The 16617-nt window shown below is 34.8% G+C and overlaps 2 protein-coding genes across 3 annotated transcripts; both read right to left on the reverse strand.

Annotated features, from left to right (window-relative positions):
* Positions 1–4611: 4611 nt before the first annotated feature.
* LOC145095186 (uncharacterized) lies at positions 4612–5370 on the reverse strand. The gene is made up of 2 exons (XM_079033111.1): positions 5187–5370; positions 4612–5024 (listed from the first exon to the last, which is right to left on the reverse strand). The coding sequence occupies exons 1-2, from the start codon at positions 5368–5370 to the stop codon at positions 4612–4614; spliced, it is 597 nt and encodes a 198-aa protein (XP_078889237.1).
* Positions 5371–9612: 4242 nt separating this feature from the next.
* Positions 9613–10864, reverse strand: LOC145092089 (large ribosomal subunit protein eL36y-like). Of its 2 annotated transcripts, none has more exons than XM_079029983.1 (4): positions 10721–10864; positions 10179–10283; positions 9861–10060; positions 9613–9760 (listed from the first exon to the last, which is right to left on the reverse strand). In XM_079029983.1, the coding sequence occupies exons 2-4, from the start codon at positions 10278–10280 to the stop codon at positions 9730–9732; spliced, it is 333 nt and encodes a 110-aa protein (XP_078886109.1). In that variant the 5' UTR covers positions 10281–10283; positions 10721–10864; the 3' UTR covers positions 9613–9729. The 2 variants fall into 2 exon arrangements, with proteins under 2 accessions (XP_078886109.1, XP_078886110.1); XM_079029984.1 differs by having other exon boundaries at positions 10179–10288; positions 10721–10825.
* Between the last annotated feature and the right edge of the window lie 5753 nt (positions 10865–16617).

Genomic DNA, 16617 nt, shown 5'->3' on the forward strand with positions numbered 1-16617 from the left:
CGGTTTTATCAACAAAAGTTAAAAAAAATTAATGTAACCGGGTCACCCACTCCTGGAACCGGAACCGCCGGCTCCGGGACTAGTTCCAAACATTTAAGAATTGCCTAGAAAGTTAGAACCGTCGGTTTCGGTTCTAACTTTCTAGGAACCGCCGGTTCCGGTCCCGGTTCTCGCCAAATGAAGCGAGTACCCGCCTATGCTCATCCCTAATTTATAGTTCCCTTTATATACCTTAATACTCGCTTTGCCACAACCATGTGTTCCTCTTTTGGTTTTGACATAAATCTAGCTAACAAGCTGACGACATACATCAAATCTAGACGTGTCACTGTTAAGTACATGAGACTTCCTATGAGACTCATATACTTGGTGTTGTCCACGTCCTTCCCTGCTGTAAGCTTCATAAGTTTTGTACTCGGAACAATTGGATTCTTCACCCCGTTTGCTTCCCACTTTCTGAAACGCTTTAGGACTTCTTTTGCATATTGTGATTGACACAATGTGATACCTTCTAAATTCTGGTTAACTTCCACTCCAAGAAAAAATTTCATCTTCCCTAGATCGGTCATTTCAAATTCACGTTGCATAGATTTTTTAAATGACTCACACATCACTGGATCGTTCCCAGCATAAATTAAATCATCAACGTATAAGCCAACAATGATGACCTTATCATGCACCTTCTTTACAAATAGTGTGTGATCATGACTACTTTTCTTGAACCCTTCACATATGAAATAACCTTCTATCCAATTAAACCAAGCTCAGGGAGCTTGCTTTAATCCGTACAGTGCACGCTTTAACATGTACACCTTAGCTTCTTCTCCTTTCTTTATGAACCATTTTGGTTGAGTGACATGAACTACCTCATTGAGCTCACCATTTACAGGGGCGAACAGTTCATTATAATCTACACCTTCGCGTTGGGCATATCCTTTGACTACTAATCTGGCTTTGTATTTGTCAACCTTTCCAAGTTCATTGAGTTTTGTCTTATATACCCATTTTACCCCTATAGGTTTGGTTCCAGTTGGAGGGTCAACTAATTCCCATGTATGGTTTCTTTCTATAACAGCTATCTCAGCATTCATTTCTTGTACCCATTTGTCATCTTTGCAGGCTTCTTCATACGTTACCGGATCATCTGTGGCACTATACATAGCGAGACCGGCTTCGTCTTCATTGAACATGTCTTGATCTGTGTGATACTCATTCATCCACACAGGTGGTCTTCGAGTACGAGTGGATGTCTCAGGTTGTGAAGTTAATGTGCTTTGATCCCGCACATCTCCTGAAGTAGCCGAGATAGCCGAGACAGAGCTGTTAGGATCTTCATGTGTATTTTCAGTTTGGGACATTCCTTGAACTGGTGTGCTTGCTTCAATTTCAGAGTCTTGTGTTGAGTTTGGAGGACTTTGTAGTTCTTCTGAATTATCATCCTCATGTTGATTTTCTTGTACTTGTTCATCATCTTCTACAATTAGCTCTTGTACTTTCTGGTTCTCCTTAGACCAATCCCAAGCCGATTCTTCACTAATACCTAGAAATACACACTTAAGGCTTCTTGCATCTAGTTTTGTTCGTAATTGAGCAGGTATATGGGCATACCCTATACATCCAAATACCTTAAAATGTTGAACACTTGGTTTTAACCCTGTCCAGAACTCCTCTGGTACCTTTTCATCAAGGCTCCTGCTTGTACACATGTTTAATACATGACATGACCATCTTGCTGCTTCCGGCCAAAAATATGTAGGCATAGTTTTTTCTAATAACAAGCATCGAACCATGTTTATTAAGGTCCGATTTCGTCGCTCTGCAACCCCATTTTTATGTGGGGTGTAGGCGGCTGTAAGTTGTTTTTTAATGCCTTGAGCTTCACAAAACTCATTGAAAACATTTGAAGTGAACTCACCACCCCTGTCACTTCTCAAACACTTGATATTCATGCAAATTTCCTTTTCTACAGATCTTTTAAAACTCTTAAACAGCTCAAAACTTTCATTTTTCCGAGACAGAAAATAAACCCAGGACTTTTGCGTGTAGTCGTCGATGAACACAAGTATGTACCTCCTTCCACTGGTTGAGGCAGGAGTGATGGGACCACATAAGTTTGTGTGTATCAACTGCAGTTTCTTTGTAGCATGCCAGTCACTCTTCTTGGGTATTGCCTCCTGTGACATCCCCAAAATCTCGGTCAGAAAAGACCGATTTTCATTTATGCTTTTAAATAATTTCAGAGTAAATCCTTTTGATTTGAAAGAGTTGCGGAATTTGTTCCCAAAAACAAAACATGATAAAACAATGTTTACCAAAGCATTTCATAAAAGAAATGTATTTTCATTATATAATAGAAACTCGGGGTGTCATGTTCCGATACAGACCAATAAGCATAAACGATAACATTACAAGTCATTCAACAAATATATATACATATACAGACTTGTAAACAAAACAACTTGATGGTTCATCCATCTTATGCCCTCGCGCCATTTCCTGTAATACAAATAAATCTGAGTGGGTCAGGCTTGGGAGCCTGGTGAGCATATAGGGTTTTCAACCCATAATAAATAATTATATTTAATTTCCACCAACCAACAATAACCCAATTACCCATTCCCGTTATTCTCACTTTATGTCCCTAAGACAACTAACATAAGGGAACTAGTCTAAGAATATTTCATCGGAGCGACAACACATGCTTCGGGGGTTCCTCAGCAATATAAGTCAAATAAGGCAACCATGAGGGGGATGGAGTACAGCGAATGAACACCCAAGTTCATTAACACCTACAGGTGGCGAACCTGCTAACGTTTCCACAAGACTATCTAGAAAAGTCTGTGGTCGTCATCTAAACTCCGCTAGATGACTAAATCAAACAACAACGAGGCCTCTCATCTGTTTATTACACACCAACTATCTACCCATGTTCTACCCAACATATTAGTAGATAAAATATACATTTTTATACATAGTTTTGAAAACCTGTATAGCATGCTTTAATCAATACATATTTCACAAAACAGATGAGGCACACACACATAACACGTATTTCATAGAGAATAAATCATATCTATGAGATAGAAGAGAGTGAATATACATTCACACATATAACACAAAATATACACATAACACGTACTTCGTATAAAATACTTTATAATTATGCGTTTGAAGAAAGTGACCACACACTCACACCTATAAACAACAATATACTTAATACACTCAAACCATACTTGTATTATTATCGTGTTTATGAAAGGTAGTATACACTCACTTGATCAGAAGATGATCAGACATAACTACGACTTGCAGAAGTAGTAATCCTCAGCAGATCTGGAAGATCTTCACAAAAAATCGAACTTCTCGCGGACAGAGCTTCGGCTTGGGAATCGCACTTCTCGGGATCTTTGGGATCTCGGGACTCGCTTCGGGGCTCGAGAATAATACCGGGGCTTCGGGGTATTTCTGGCACGCAAATCGATGCAAAACGGGAGAGAGAAGAGAGAAAAATGCAAAAGAACTCGGCTGCCCTCGCATCCTATTTATAGGAGGCTGGAGCCTCGGAGTACGCGGGGCGTACTGCTCCGAAATCGTCACTGCTTACGTATCCGAAGTGCTCGAGTGCGAGTGTCGACATCCCTCGGTGTACGCGGGCATACACGAGTACGCGGGGCGTACTTCGGATCAGATCGGTGACTCCTTCGGATAATCATCCGAATTAAAGATTAAATTTAAATACAAATTATTTAATAATCTTCGGAAATTCATAACTTCTTCATACGAACTCCGTTTTCGACGTTCTTTATATCCACGCGAAGGTGAGACTACGCTCTACAACTTTCGTTTAGACTCCGTCGGCTAATTTTAACTTTATTTTTATTATCTATTTTTAATAGGCCGGGACAGAAAAACTTCGTTATAAATTCATAACTTCTTCGTTTGACGTCCGTTCTCGCCTAACTTTTCATCGCTTCGATACCAACAACGAGACCTTCGATCCTCGTTTAGATTGCTTCGGCTAAAAACCGCTCGATCTCAAATCGAGTATTTCGGGTTGCACACCGCTGAGCCGAAACTTCGATAAATCATAACTTCTTCATACGAAGTCAGATTTGGGCGTTCTATATATATTCGGAAACCTCGTTTCAACTACTACAACATTGTCCAAAGATATCAAGTTTATTTTACACTTAAATTTTGACGCTTATTTTTATTCTTAATTAATCAAACCACATAATTAAGCAATTAAGCACAAAACACATAATACTCAAATAATATATTTCTATTATTTCAAAATGGGTTACAAAGGTTAACCTAGACTATTACATTGCTAAAAATGGCAAACCCGGAAACACAGGCGTTACACCTCCCTGTGTTGTTTTCCAATAGCACAAATTTCACATACAACATGCTTTTCAACGACTGAGGGCAGTGCTTTCACCATTTGTTTGTACAACATGGTCCTAAGTGTCTTGTGGTTGACGTATCCAAATCTCTTATGCCAAAGTTAGGTCTTTGAATCATCTCTAACTTGTAGACATTCCAATTGTTGAGGTTGAAATGAAACATACAAGGGAAACATCCTGTTCTTTGTCATGTTGGGTGATATGATCAAACCCTTTTGAGGATGAAGACCATACAAATACCACCTTGAATGACAAAAGTTAAGGATTTTTCTTGAAGTTGTCTAACACACATGTGGTTTGATGTTACTAATGGTACATAGTAGACATTTGTTATCACCTGTGTCATACCATTCACAATGATACGGACATCACCCTTTCCTTTGACTTCCAACTTGTGGTCATTTCCTAGTCTGACCTTGTGTTGATATGTCTCATCAATATGAATGAACCACTCTTTGACTCTTGTCATATGATTTAAGCAAGCTGAGTCCAGAAACCAAAATGCCTCCTTATCATGCTTACCCCCTTTCATTGTTGCATTTAACATTTTGGTTTCCTTTTCGTATTCCTCAATATCAACAGAAGTCATCAATAAAATTTCTTCATTATCTTCAAATTCTGCATAGTTTACCTCTCAGATATCATTTGGACATTCATATTGGAAATGCCCTAATTGGTGGCATTTGTAACATTCAATCTGAGACTTGTCAAATGTTGGTCTGTTCTCGTTTTAGGATCTTCCTTGGCCACGTCCTCTGCCTCTGTTTGAGTTTCCTCTACCTCGACCTCTTCCACATCCTGTATTTTGATCGCTTTCAACTTTTAGGACTTGTTCATCGTTCACCTTTCTTCTGATTTTTTGTTCATGGATCAGCAATGTGCTTTGAAGTTCATCTACTGTCATGGTATCAAGATCCCTTGATTCTTCTATCGTACAGACCACGAAGTTGAAACTTTCTCGCATGGTTCTCAGTACTTTTTTTTACAATTTTCACATCAATCATATCTTCACCAGCATTCCACATATCATTCGAAATGATCATGACACGTCCAAGGTAATCGGTTGCTGTTTCTCCAACGTCTCGAAGTCTCTACGGAGTCATTGCAGTTGAGCTCGCTTTACCCTAGCATTACCCTGGTATTTAAGCCTCATAGCATCCCATATCTGTTTAGATGTTTGCTTCTGTTGGATTGTCTTTAAAATCGATTTGTCTATTGATTGGAACAAATAATTGCAGGCTTTTAGGTCTTTAAGCTTTTCCTCATAATTTTTTTGTTGAGTCGATGTTGCCTGCTCCCCTGGCCTGGTACCCCTCGTCTACTACTTGCCAATATTCTTTTGATCGGAGAAGAGTTTCCATTACCATGCTCCAATGATCGTATTCTCCGTCGAACTTAGGTACACTGGGACCATGAAACTGTCTTGTTTCTTCCCCCATAGCAACGATCTGTTGAGTATTCTTGTGAATGGGATTGTGCTCTGATACCACTTGTTGAATACAAGTGATAACAAGTTGATTTGACTCACAAAACTTCAGATAATTTATTCAAGGGCTAAGAGGCTTTAAATAGCCATTACACATAAACAAAACCAGAAAAAGCTAAAAAAATCAAACAAACTACCATATCCCTAATTCTCTGTTCAACACAAGAAAGATAAGATAAGAAGACATGACCTGGTAAAATGGATTAACAAGTCACATGGGCAAATGGCATAGGCCTTATTAAACAGACTCAAATAAACGTGGGCTAACCCAATCATAAGATCAGCCCAATAAATATCAGGTTCGTCTAACATTTATTTTTTGACGCTTATTTTTATCGTTAATTCATTAAATTATATTAATTAAGCATAAACAAATAATAATCAAATAATACATCTAATTATTTCAAAACAAGTTACAAAGGTTGGCCTAGACTATCACATTATCATTAATGTCTAGCCTAGAAGACTATCACATTATCATTAATGTCTAGCCTAGAATTTGAAACTGGTTATGCTAAAACCTGAACATAAAATAAGCACACATTGCAGTCAATTAATATCAATACAAGGTTCAGCCCTCATTCGAAAATTATTAGGGTAATTGTAAAAAGCATAAAACCGATTCAGATGAAGAGCGTTATCAATACGCAATGTTTTGTAAACGAAACGGGAAACGGAGCGGATGGTAGATAAATTAAGATGAAATTGGAAATAATTACTTCTTAAAACAATAGAAACTTGAATTTCGGTAGAGAACCCGAAGCGATATATAATAATACGAAAGGATACAACAACGAGACTATGAACTTGAAATCAATACGAAGTGAGTAATACCTCAGAAGAAAAGCAGGGCCACCGCCATTGATTGTATTGAAAAGTGGATTGAAATGGAAGGTTGCCGCCGGGAGATGCGAACGGCGGCAATTGGGAGACACTAAAAAGAAGTCATGATTGGCTGCTTTGCGAGGCTACCGGAAAAATCAAGATTCGCTCCAGTTATTAAATCGCCTCGTAGGTTTTAGGTGCAAATCTATCGTGTGCCATTTTTCAATGTCGATTGTCGACTATCTATATATATGTACGATATATTATATATAAGTCAAAACAATGTACACCAAGACATTTTCTTCTTGAATAGACATATGACATAAACGGCCCTCAATGTTTGATTTTAAATATATAAATCGCCCTAAGTCTTTGTTAATTGCAGTTTCATATTTCATAAACTAAAAAGTAAAAACATTAGTTACCAAAAGGCTAAACTATTAGTTATGAGCTTCTTGCAACAATGGAGCAATTTCAGGTAGAAAATCGAAAAAGTACATCAATTTCTGAAAAATGATTACCGAGAACAAAGGACTAGTCGGAGCTAATTGGCATTCGGTTGCAGTTGCAAGAAATATCCATCCTTTTATATCCTTTTTACGGATGCGTGTTCACAGGCTAGACCATTCAATTCATTGTTCTTCGATATCCATAGATAATACGTCTAAACAACGGACGAGTTTGAAATTTTTTCTCGATGCCTTTTATGGATGGTTTGGCAATGATAATGGCAGCGGGTTGTAGGTCAGCTAAGGGATTGTCACAGCACCCACATTGGTGCTCTCAATAAATTTGCAAAGTGTCACATAGGTTAAATGACGTAATTGTAAACTTGCAACTGCAATAAGACTTGCAACCTAATTATACCGAGACCATCCTTTAGAATAGACAAATGTCAATAATTAAGTTACTTGATATATTTAGTTTGATCAATAATTTGAAAGAGCCTTGAAATTGCATTGACGTACGTGTTTATTGCAAACAATGATCTGGCATAACTTAGAGACTATTGGTATGGATGGTCTAAGAAGAACTTTTATCTTATTGATAAAACATGATTCTTCTATATTTATTTTATCCTATATTTATTTTATGAAGATATTGGGCAGAAGATAGGCTGAAAAGGCAAGAAAGCAAGTGAAATTCGTAGAAGATGCTCAGGCCCAATGGGAAAAATCAAGGTATCAAGGTACTTGTTCGTGATGAGTCACATGTCGAGTCCACATGGGGCAATGCTCAAAAACAGTTTTAAATAGAAGAAACAACTAGTTTCTAACTCAGTGATATCCAATATTGTCCTCCATCGGTTCAAATCTCATTAGATACATATTTAGATTTAGGAATAAAAATAAATGGGTTATTAAACATAATAGAACATGAAAATTTTACGTTTGGTTTTAAATGACCATTTAACTTTCTTTTATACCTGTCAAACCATTAAACTCAAACATTACCTGTCTAAAACACCATTTTTTTTAAAATTATCAGGATTTCAAGTTACATTTGTTTATGTGTACATTGACTTCTTATAGTCAAAGGTTTTCATAGCCATGTGGATGCCACATGGAGTTTTACAATGAAGAACCATCATCAATCTCACCACCACCTTTTGTTTCCTCCCACTACCATCGCCACCATCCATCCATCCAATGCAAAATCATTATATAAATAATCATTAAGTTTCTAAATTCAATATATTAATTACTTAAATAAATTTGAGAAAAAAAAGGTAAAATGGTAGCACGATGCCGGTAAATTCACCACTAAACCTTAAACATTGATCGTCGAACAAAACTCTTCGTCCACTCACCTGCAAATGCTAAAGCTTTTTCCCCGGCGGCGACAGGACCTCACAGACAAAACCGACCACCAATCCTCTTTATATTCCATCATCTAACAAAATCTCATTTTGAAGACAACCCGCATTTTTCCCCAATCCTGAAAACTATAAACACCCAAAATCAGAACAACAAGAAGCTCAAAGGAAATGCATCGAACAAGAAACCCCACAACATGATCGATGGCATCCATAGTCAAACCTTGAAAAGTACATCCCCTTTCATCTTGATTTTGCACTAGATGGATGGTGGTGGTGGTAGTGGGAGGAAGCGAAAGATGGTGGTGAGATAGATGATGGTTCTTCAATGTCAAAGTTCTAGTAGACATCCATATGGCTATGAAAACCTTTAACTATAAGAAGTTAATGTACACATCAACAAATGTAACCTGATAATTTTAAACAAAATGGTGTTTTAGACAAGTAATTTTTTAGTTTAATAGTTTAACAGGTACAAAAGTTAATTGATCATTTAAAACGTAAAAGTTACATGTGTTGTAATGTCAATAACCCAATAAATTTGTTTAAAAAAAAGAAAGCTAAAAAAATGGTCAAGAAGCTCTAAGACAATAATGAAAAAAGATGTAAAGGTTCAAAGACAGATCGATAAAGTTATTGAAAATATACTCTTTTTATCTCTCACCTCACTTAAAAGAATTGGTATCTAAGGGTATAAAACAACCGGGTGGATGAGGTCAAAGATGGTGTTGTATTGAAAGTTGGTGGTAGACCTTGCAATTTGTGTCATGAAAACGTGTTAGCCACGAATTTGACACGATACAATTATACAATGAGAACTCAAATTTTAAAGGGGTATTCGTGTCGTGTCTCTCACAAATTCGTATCTTCATGTCAGAAATTGTCAGGTCTAGTTGGTGGCTCGATTCAAGACTTCTTTTACGCATTATGAAGCTTTCTTTTGATGAAAATAGCCTTTGAAATCTCTACCACTAAAAAATTCTGATAAATGTTTTTTTTAAATCATGAATTTTTGAAAAAAAGAATAGTAACCATTCCACATTAACAATTTGAACTACATAAAATGGAACAAAATCGTATAATAGAGAAGACAGATATTTTCAAAAGAAATGGTACAAAGGCACCCAATCGCAGCTTAAGTTGAAGTTTTACTTTAATTAATAAAAAAAGTTAACAAAATTGTGCTAAGAAAATTCTCACTTCTTCTTCTCTGCACCTCCACCAGACCTACAATTAATTACAAAAAATTAAAAACAAGTTGATAACATTAAACAACTAACACTAGTACAAATTAAACAGAAACTAAAAAAAGAAAAGAAAAGAATACCTCATCTTGCGAAGCACACTAGACATCTCCTCTCTCTTCTTCTTTGCTCTCTTGTGGGTACCCAACTTTCTCTTGGCCACCTTAAGGGCACGTTTGTCTTTTCCAACTTTCAGCAACTCCGTAATCCTCTTCTCATATGGTGCAAATCCAGCTACTTCACGGATTAAATTCCTCACAAAATGTGACCTTTTGCTTGTTTTCTACACAAAAAATACCACTTTTTCAATCATCATGAACATGTGATCCATACATAATCAAAGACTCAAACGATACTGCCAAGATTTTTGAGAAATTTTCAATAAAGAAATTTGTACTTACGCCTTTCCTATCAGATGGGCGAGGAGCCAACTCCTTCTTGGTGACAACATGACCTTTGTTCAACCCAACAAACAGGCCTGTGTTTGGCTGTTTTGGAGCCATCACCTACACTTAGTTTCACATCGATTAAACAGTTAGGATTTTGTCAAAAAAAAACGAACATCTTCAAATGCATTGAATCATCAGCTTTATATCAAATCCGCGTTAAGAATCTTTGCTAATAATTCCTATCATGAGCATTCTATTGAATGAATTGATTAAAAAAAAACCTTTTCTAAAGTTAGTTCGGCATTGAAACCGACATAATCAATTAGGGTAAGTATTTGTCTATACATCAGAATCTTAGGAAAAACACAGGTTATAACACTTCAAATCAACAAAAACTATCAAAATCAAATCATGAAATGCATCAGATCAGATGCACAGGCGTATGTCAACTCATAATGTGCAAAGTTTAACGGGCGTTAAGAATTCAATATGATCATAAAATAAAATACAGAATCAGTGTAAGATGTAAATTCTATATAGGAGAAGACGCGTACCTCGGCGTATATCTGAATCGGCGTAATATGAAAGGAGAAACAACGGGAAGAAGATTAGGGTTTTAGGTCAGGACATCATTTTAATTTAAGAAACTGAGAATGAGGTTTTTCTTTAGGCTTCTGTATGTTAAATTAAGGCCCATGTTCAAGCTACGACACTATTGGCCCATTTATTAAAGACCCACGGGCAATAAGTTGGGTAAACCGGATTTTCTATCTTTTGTAGACCGGTTTTGAAACGGGTTCAGTTTGGATGATACGCCAAACGAATCAGTTGGATAATTGTAAACCGATTTCTGGTATAAAATAATTGGAAAATAACTTAAATTGCAACCAATAACACAGGAAATGTACTGTTAAGTCACTAAACTTTTAATTGCATCCAGTAAGGAACATGTGGTTCATTGTAGAGTTTTCTGGTTTAAAGTACCGACATGATGTGGTTAAGGATATTTCATTTGATATTTGTCGGCGTGCTGCTGTTTTCATGAAGAAAGAAGCGTCAATGAACTTTTTAACGGACCCGTTGGATAGAAGATTCACACTCATGTCGGCTTGACATTTTTGTTTTTGGATGGGTAGGAGGGAAGCACATTTGTGTGGATCTTGCTGGGGTCTCACCTCATCGATTTAAGGAGTAGCGTTTCAAAGCAGGGCATGCCGCTTTGAAAGTCACTGAGTGAAAAGTGGCAAAGCACGAGAATGCATGCATAAAAATCAACATGTGTTTATACATTTTGCCTTTGATACCTTTGGTTTCTCACACCAGAGGCGGTGGAACTCCTTAACAGAGTCCAACAGATCATGCACTCTAATGTTATATCTTTTAGATCCATAAATTTTGTTTTCAAAAAAATTAGTTTTGTCATCCAGAAATGGCTAGCGGCGCAACTTGTTGTCTGTTTGCCTTCCGTCGATATGCATTGACTTTAATAAACTTTTATCTACAAATTATTGCTTATAAAAATAATAATAATAATAATAAAAGGAAAACAACTTTTATTTTGATTTTAAAATATTAGCGGTTACGATTTTCATCGATTAAAATAAAAACGAACATCGCCGTTGCCCTTGTCACATCTAACTAAAAGTCACCTGTAATCCTTTTTTTCAAACCACAAACGATAGTCATTAGCAACTTCATATTATTTTATAACCTTGCTATTTTAATCGATAAAAATTTATGTAGTTGAAAATGTGGTTTGAGAAAAATGACTATAATAGGTTATTAGTTAGATGTGGATAAGATAATGATGGTGTTCTAGATCATTTAATCGATAAAAATTGTAATCGTTGGTAATTTAAAACCAAAATAAAAAATAGGTTTCCTTATTGGATACAAATAAAACTATAAAAGTTTAGTGACCTAAAAAGCAAATTTCGAGTTATTAGTTGTTATTTTAAGTCATTTTCCCTAAAATAATCAAAAGCCTAAAATCAATTTGTAAAATGACAAAGGTCGGGTTTGGGAACGGCTATTTAAGAAATAACTCATTTCCTGACTATAGAAGTGCACAAACATCGATTTAAATTTCAGTTATAATTGGCTCAGTCTTTTTGGAAGTAGAATTTTGTTAAAAAAACAACAGTTTTTTAAGTTCGGTTCGGTTTTGTTTAGAAAACCATGAAAATAACTGATTCTGAATTTTTATAAAAATCGATTCCAAACCGACAGCTCAGTTCTAACCAGTTATGTTTTGAAAACAAAACCAGTTCCGGTTCTCAAAAAACCGATTCGTGTCGTCTGTTGTGCACCTTTACCTGACTATATTTATTAAAAAAAAAAAAGGAAAAAAAGCTTAAGTTGTCCGCCTTGAAAATGTGTATTTGAAATTACAGTACAAGACCTTTTTCAGTGAAATTATCAAAAAAAAGCTAACCAAATTTGTCTTTTTAGAGCATCATCTAATATATTACACATTCACACTTATTTGACTAGGGATGGCAATGGATACGGGTATACCGAGTTTCGTGTTCCCCATCCCCATACCCGACACCATCCTCATCGGGGATTAAAAATCTATCCCCATCCCCATCCCCAATGGGCATCGGGGATCCCCAATGGATAATCGGGGATTTTTCCCCGTTACAAAGTTTTGAACTTTTATGAAAAATAACTCATAATAATATATTAACCAACAAAAAACTAACAGAATTAATATAAAACACTATAATCACTGAATGTCTTCAAACACAAACAATAACATGCAAGGTTACAAATTAAATCATTCTTTGCAAAAAAAAAAAAAAGACATAAAAAGTCTTCCCAAAACTATACGTTTGATTGTTAGAAAACCTTATTTATTCTAATGAACATTTGCTTATGCATTATTAAAAATAAAAACATAAATATTATATATATATATATATATATATATATATATATATATATATATATATATATATATATTCCTAATAAAAGACTCTTTAAAGAGCCACATGTCTTCTTTATACACCTCCTTCATACCACGTGTCATGTTTTAGTTCACCTTATGTTTTACATTCCCGATCATTTTGAGTCTACCTTAAGATCAATCAAATCCCACAAAATTTGCATACATTCCTCAATTACCGATCAGATATTGTTTATCCAAACAAATCAGGGAAAATAGTTTGAATTATATTTATTAGCCAGATTTCATAAATCTTGATACATTCCAATTTTAAAATTCGATGGGCTTCATATATACATTAAATCTCCTAATATAATTGATTATTTGTAGTTCCCTATTCATCGAAGATAGGGTTATCACATCAGAAAACCCTCATCTCATTTCAAGATTTGAATATTTTTGTGCATATCGATGGAATTCGCTCCCCATATCTAAACAAACCCTAAGTCTTCGCCAACAGCCTCTCCCCTGCTCCGCCATGATCAGCACGACTGCTACACTTTTATAACTGCTATTTCACCATCACAACCATCCATCAAGGCCACCACCGAACAATCATCACAACCTACTCAAGAACAAAAAACAAACGATGCTAAAAGGAGGGAAGCGAAATCGATGACAATCTCTCTCTCTCTCTCTCTCTCTCTCTCTCTCTCATTTAGTTCAAAATCTTGAACCAAGTTCGATTTTTAGCCCTAAATAGATTTGTGTTATTTGAACTAGGTTCAATTTGTACGGAAACCGTCGTTTTTTTATAACCAGGTTCGTGGTCTTCATTTTTTTTCCTGGTTTTCAATCAATTTCATGTAATAACGAGTTTTTTTTGTGTAATTCCTTTTAGGGTTTTTAATATGTAAGGGTATTGATGTTTTTTTTTGTGGATAAAAAACGCAAAGGTTTTTCCTACAATGTTGGTTCCTAGGTTTTGTTTTTTGTATTCTGATTTCTGATCAGAAAATGTTTCCTTCAAGAACAGATTTCATAGCTTTCAATGAACCATCTGGATGTTTTTGTAAGTGTTGGTTCTCAGATCTGTTATCATTCGATTTGAGTATCTTGCTTTAGTTATTTTTTTTAATTGCAAGTAAAAGATGTTTCATGTACCATTAACAATAAAACATTTAGATTTTTTTTTTATTTTATTCATGTCAGGTTCTAGAGATGTTATGCAGGGATGAAAAAGGGTAGAAATGGAAATAGTTTGTGCAATTTGCTTATTGAAAGAATCATCCCAAAGAAGTAAATAAAGGGTACCCCAATAACTGAAGGGTATAATCTATTTTTCCCTGAATGTTATCTTATTTCAGTTAACATGCATAGTTCTTTCACGGATTTCATCGAAGTTATGCCCTTTTTTATGCTTAATCATTGTGGTTTCATTATTTGAAATCAAAATTGAAGTGTTTTGTCACCATATTTGATTGTTTTTCATTCAAGCCTGTTTTTCATTAACAGATTTCTCTTATCTTCTGTGTCATATGCATACAAATATTTAGGCTTGTAAGGATTTGATATGAGTTTTTCCATCATTTGCTATAAGATAAAGTCATAACATCAACATTTACTCTTTTTCTAATTTTTGGTTCCAGGTTTCATTTAGTCTGTTGGTTACTTGGTGATTTGGGCAACCATGGTACAGGACGGTCTGATGCTATTTTCATATTATCTTTTTTTCCTTCAAAATTTTGATCAACTGTTCAATTCTATTGAGATATTGATTTTTCATGATAAGTGGATAATGAATGCTCTGATGTTAAAAAGTGTTTTCTCAACAGATGGTGGATATTTTTTTTAGGTTGAATTTTAGAAAATGGTCATTTTACCTCTTTGTTTGGGGAAAATTAAAAAAGAATAGATAATGGATAGTCCTATTGAGCAAATTAACCACCTTTTTTTAGATTTAGTACATCAATAGTGCAATTGCCTGGAGTGCTTTTAATCTTGATTTGCTTTTTAGCTCCAATAGACAGTACTAATGATGGTTGGGAAGTTGTAGGATTGCATGGAGTGCAATTTAATGTTGATTTGCTTTTTTGTGCCTTATTAGGTTATAATTTGTTTGTTCCAAAAAGGTTTCTAAGGAAATTTTATAAGTTTAATTAACATAGATTGTTATATCAATTAAGGTAAAACCAATTAACCTTCTATTTTGTGAGAGTTGAGAAAACAAAAAGAATAATGAAAATAAATCCATAAACGTCATGAAGTATGTATTTATATAGATCTTACAAGTTCAATGAATAATTTGAGTTTCTATTGGTAAGAGATTAAAAAGGATGGTTGAAAGTTCAGGATTATATGGAAAAATACATTTATTTAGACTTTGAATCCCAAAAAGTCATATTTCATGTACTGTTATCAAGCTTACTAAATAGTTGATCTTTACTAAATGCATTATTTTATGGATTAATGTCATAATTTTACTTTAGACTATAATAGTTATTGGTGTCAGAAGTTGCCTTTTTGGTTTGGAACAAAAAGTACAAGTCTTTAATGGTGTGGGTAAATTAAAAAAATGATGAAAGCACAACTAGCCATTTTTTTGTATTTTCTCTGTAAGTTTCGAAAGGTGATGCTTTTGACTGCAAAAGTCAAAGTTGACTTGCATCCTTTTTGAGTGGTTGTCTATTAAAAAACTTATAGTATTAGTATTAGCTTTATGTTTTTATGATATGTTCGTGATTTATCAATATATCTTCATTGATTTTCTTATTATAGCATCTTACTTTCAATTTTATAACATCGTCATAGGGCAAAATGGAAGTGGGATGTTTTTTTAGCACATAATTGAAACTTTTCATTGCTATTTTATCCTAACCGATACATAGCAACTTACTTTCATTGATTTATTTATTATAGCATCTTACTTTCAACTCTACAAGGTTGTAATATAAAATAATGAAAGTGATGCCTATTTTAACCAATTTTAAGTACATTTTTTTTATTTAAAAATAGCAAGCTGCTTCCAATGATTTGTTTATTAAAGCATCTTACTTTCAGTTTTACAACATTGTAATAGAAAATACGAAAAGTGGAATGCTATTTTAAACACATAAGTGATAATACGTTACTATTTTAACCAATAAAAGCAAATGTATTTTGTAATTTAAAACAACTCTAATCTTCAACTATGTTTCATAGTGAGCTATTTTTTTTGTAGGGACCATGTTTCAGTTTGGGGAATAAGTGTTGGTTGAAGGAATGCTCGAAGGATGTTATCTATATTTTTAGGTGTTGAAGTTAATTTTGGTCACATGTGTTGTTATATTGAGTTGATTTATTAGGTTGTAGAATTGAAACGACCCAAAAATACGACCCAAAAATTTTTGTTTTTAATATAATTAAAACTGCAATCAGAGCATCATATAATAAAACCATACGTGATGTATTCCAAAACATAATAAAATACTGTGCGGAAAAACTATATCATACTACATCAGATCAAACATCTAAATCAATCCCAGGCTAAAGCTGAGGCGGTGGTGTGTGCGATGCCGTCATCCA

Source organism: Lactuca serriola, chromosome 3 (genome assembly GCF_051521515.1).
Source record: "Lactuca serriola cultivar US96UC23 chromosome 3, Lser_US96UC23_V15, whole genome shotgun sequence".
Taxonomy (NCBI): domain Eukaryota; kingdom Viridiplantae; phylum Streptophyta; class Magnoliopsida; order Asterales; family Asteraceae; genus Lactuca; species Lactuca serriola.